Genomic DNA, 3,607 nt, shown 5'->3' with positions numbered 1-3,607 from the left:
AGTCTTCTCCCGCTACGCACCTTGAAACATAGCTAGATATTTATTGAATAAAGAATTTTAAAGGAATTTCATGAATGAAATACTTAAATAGTTTATTAAATTAATTAAATTTTTATCATGTTTAGGCGTTATATTTTAAAAGAATAGAAGTCAAGAGAAAACAGATTGTTTAAGGAGAGTACTATTCTTAAATTATCCTTATTTTGATATCTCTTCTAAACAAGTTCTATGAGTTAATTAAGTTTGATTAATGCAATTGATTGTTCTATTATTAAATTTTTTTCGATCATTTTCATGTTAATGATTACAATCTCATAATATGAAATAATTAATACATTATAGTTGAGTGATATGAAATTATGAATGATATGATTTGCATAGATTGTTTGCATGTGCATGATTGATTATGATAGAGTCATCATTGATGACATTAGTGAGGGAACACTAATGTACTCGGGTACGTATATAAAAAAACATATTGATATTGATGTGTTTCAATTGACACAATTTTTAGAAAATTTTTGTGACGATTGTATAGATATGAAATGATATTAGTAATGATATTAATATAAACTCTTTGAATAGTATGTTAAATGTTTATATTGATTTATAAATAAGCTTAATTGACATGTATATAATTATTTTTCTTTGTATTATGGTAGTTTAGGAGTGAGTATTCACTGATTTGTTTAATTCATTATTACTTTAAACAAATTTTTCAGGTTAATTAAACGATTAAAGATGAGTGATTGGAAAAGAAAACGTTAATAAAAAGCGCGGACAACGAGTAATGAGGTAATATAAATCGTACCGCTTTAATTTAATTTGATTTGTGACCCTCTCATTTGTTAAATTACAGATGAATATAAAAAAATTAATTTTACAGCATCCGAGCGTTTGTTCACGTCTTGGTAAATTACAATCCCCGGGTCGGATCGTGACATTAGAGCACTAACATTCGGATAGAAACACTTAAGATGTAATTGAATTCATTTCGTTGAGTACATCCAATTTGAATGTAAGTTTTCTAAAATTAAAGTTAACATAATCCTGAATTTACTTTCAAATGTTTTCAAATAAAATAATGCATCAAGTTTCATATTTGATTGGATAGACTTTTTGACGATACATCACTAGAGAATTGATAAAACTTTCACTTCCGAAGATTAAATTGAGTCACAATTATCAGATACATGCGCAAGTTTAAAAAACAAAAAAAAAAGGTGGAGATAGTAAGACCCGAAATCAAACAAAATTCGGAAAAAAAACGAGTAACCATAAAACCTGGAGATCCGTGAGCAACGCCATATGACTCGAAAGTGGGTTCGGCATCGTAGATTGAGCCCTTGTAAACCATATTCTTCTTGGGATTCCACTTATCGCGGATGAATCCGCCCCACCGCCTTCCCTGGACGTGCATCCGCTCGTACCCCTCGCCATCGAACCAACCCTCGCGGTCCTTACTGCGCTCAAATTCCGCCCATGTAGCGGAAAACGGTGATCCATCCGGCGGCGGCGGGAGTGCACCTACGAATGCTGCGAAGGCAAGATCGTGATTGCCGCAAAGAAAAACGTGGGACTGGTTGGGGTAACGAGAGGAAAGGGAGGAAAGGAACTCGATGACTTCACGGGTCTGCGGGCCTCGGTCGCAGTAGTCGCCGAGAAAGATAACGAGGGCAGTTTGGAAGGCGGCGGTGCCGACTTCAGCCTCGAGGTTGGCCCAAAGGGATTGGAGCTTGGAAAAGAAACCGTGGATGTCTCCGATACATAGAACCGTCCTGGCTGGTGGCTGCTCAACGGCGTTGATGACATGGGAGTCTCCCATTTGGAAAAGGGATTGGAGCTTGCAGGAGAAATGATGCTCCGAGACCTTTCGCTGGTTTCAAGGGAAGAAAATGCTGAGGATGCACCTCTGGCGATTTGTTTCTAGAAACGTGGATGGTTGTGCGCTTTAAAACGATGGTTTTATATAAATAACATTAAAAAAAAAAAAATTTTGATACATAGCATTCAAAATATCAAAGTAAAATAAGAAATATCACCTCTCCTTAAAGTAGCTTAACCCCATCACAATGTTGCATGTTTGTGATCCTTGGCCTCATATCTCATATGCTTTGTATGTCATTAATGAGGGGAAAACATTTTTTTGAATCTCTAAAGAAGTGGCTCTATGTGAGTCGTCAACAATTCTGACTGTATCTTTCCCAGAGCATGAGTAGTATGTCGAGAAAGCTTCTGAGCATCCAGTCACGTGGTTCGTGGCACCTGAATCAATGATTTATGGACTAGATAAGATAAAAGATGTGAGTGCCAAAGGAACAGTACCTTGACGAACGTGGACGGTCGATGGACAAGCAGAGAACTGCTTGGATCCAAGTAGCTTGACCAATTACTCTATCTGACTTATTAGAATGTCAAAGGATTTTGGAATATTCCAAGAGGAGCCGGTTGAACTGTGCTAAACCTTGATGTCGTAGTGAGACCTTTTGCATTAGAGGTTTTCTGTAGAGCTTTCAACACTTGTCGGGTGCTATTAGAGACCAAGACGAACAATTCGGTTGAAGGAGTGGAAGTGTCAAGCATGACAAGTCTCCGGCTTTCTTCATGACGAATCTCAGTGAAAGCAGCGTGAGCGAAAGACAGAGGATCCAAGCCAAGAATACGGCCCCGGACTTTGTCAAGGTCTTTATGGAGGCCTGTCAGGAATTGAAACATGTAATCCTTTTCTACAATCTTCTGGAAGAGAGAGTGGTCAGCCGGAGAATCCTAAATGTAGTCGTAATTCAAGTCACATTTCATCCATAGTGCCACCAGATCTTTGATCCCATTTTCGCCTCTCGGATCTTCTTAGATACCTCATAGAGTTGACTGGAGTTCCCTACGTTCGAGTAGGTACACGGACTACCGTTCAGAGGGTACTGACTGAAGGAACATATTTGAACAGTCAATTGACATTTCCATAAAATTGATCAGCCATGACATGACCATGGAGTTCTCTTATTCTCAAGCTCCATAAGTTGGGTCAGCCTTTGGAGGTTCACGGATCATACCGGTGTGGTGACCAAATTTTTCAAGTCTTTTAATGAACAAAGACACCACTTGGAATTATTGAAGAAAGTTGTTGTCGTTCAATTTAAGAGTTGCGATCGAGAATTTCATATTGGTTTATGGTCCCCCGATCTGTAGGGGAACGAAAGTTGGAGTCGATCCACCGGTGGAATCAAGAGCTCCTAAAATTGGTTTAGTGTTGGAGACCGCCATCATTCCAACTGAGCCAAAGGAGATGTGGTTGCGATTCCAAGAAATTGACGGATTTTAGCCAATCACTGACTATGGGATAAAATTGCAGGTAATCCGGAGCACTGTTGGAAAGCTGCAGGGAAGTCGGACAACTACAGGATGTGGATGTCGGATTGCTGTAGGGAAGAGATTCCAAGCAGATGTGGATGTCGGACTGCTGTGAGGAAGCCAGACAGCTGCAGGTTGCAGAGAAGGCGGATTGCAGCAATAGAGACAAGCACCGGGGAAAAAAAACAATAGGGAAAACTTCTAGGGAAGGTCAGAGAGAGGTTTAGCATATGCTAGGGAAAAAACTAGCGGGTGTAGG

At 39.2% G+C, this 3,607-nt stretch overlaps 2 protein-coding genes across 2 annotated transcripts in view; both read right to left on the bottom strand.

Annotated features, from left to right (window-relative positions):
- Window positions 1–3,607, bottom strand: part of LOC110026423 (probable protein arginine N-methyltransferase 3) — a 24,502-nt gene that overhangs the window by 4,605 nt on the left and 16,290 nt on the right.
- LOC110026439 lies at window positions 1,154–1,929 on the bottom strand. The gene has a single exon (XM_020727373.1). The coding sequence runs from the start codon at window positions 1,823–1,825 to the stop codon at window positions 1,154–1,156; it is 672 nt and encodes a 223-aa protein (XP_020583032.1). The 5' UTR covers window positions 1,826–1,929.

This window comes from Phalaenopsis equestris, unplaced genomic scaffold (assembly GCF_001263595.1).
Source record: "Phalaenopsis equestris unplaced genomic scaffold, ASM126359v1 Scaffold000372, whole genome shotgun sequence".
Lineage (NCBI taxonomy): Eukaryota > Viridiplantae > Streptophyta > Magnoliopsida > Asparagales > Orchidaceae > Phalaenopsis > Phalaenopsis equestris.
The sequence above is the reverse complement of the archived record's forward strand: the minus strand, read 5'-3'. Positions and strand labels throughout refer to the sequence as shown.

What these genes read in the sequence shown, in the direction of transcription:
- LOC110026439 (XM_020727373.1), bottom strand. Translation starts at nt 1,825, where the DNA reads ATGGGAGACTCCCATGTCATCAACGCCGTTGAGCAGCCACCAGCCAGG.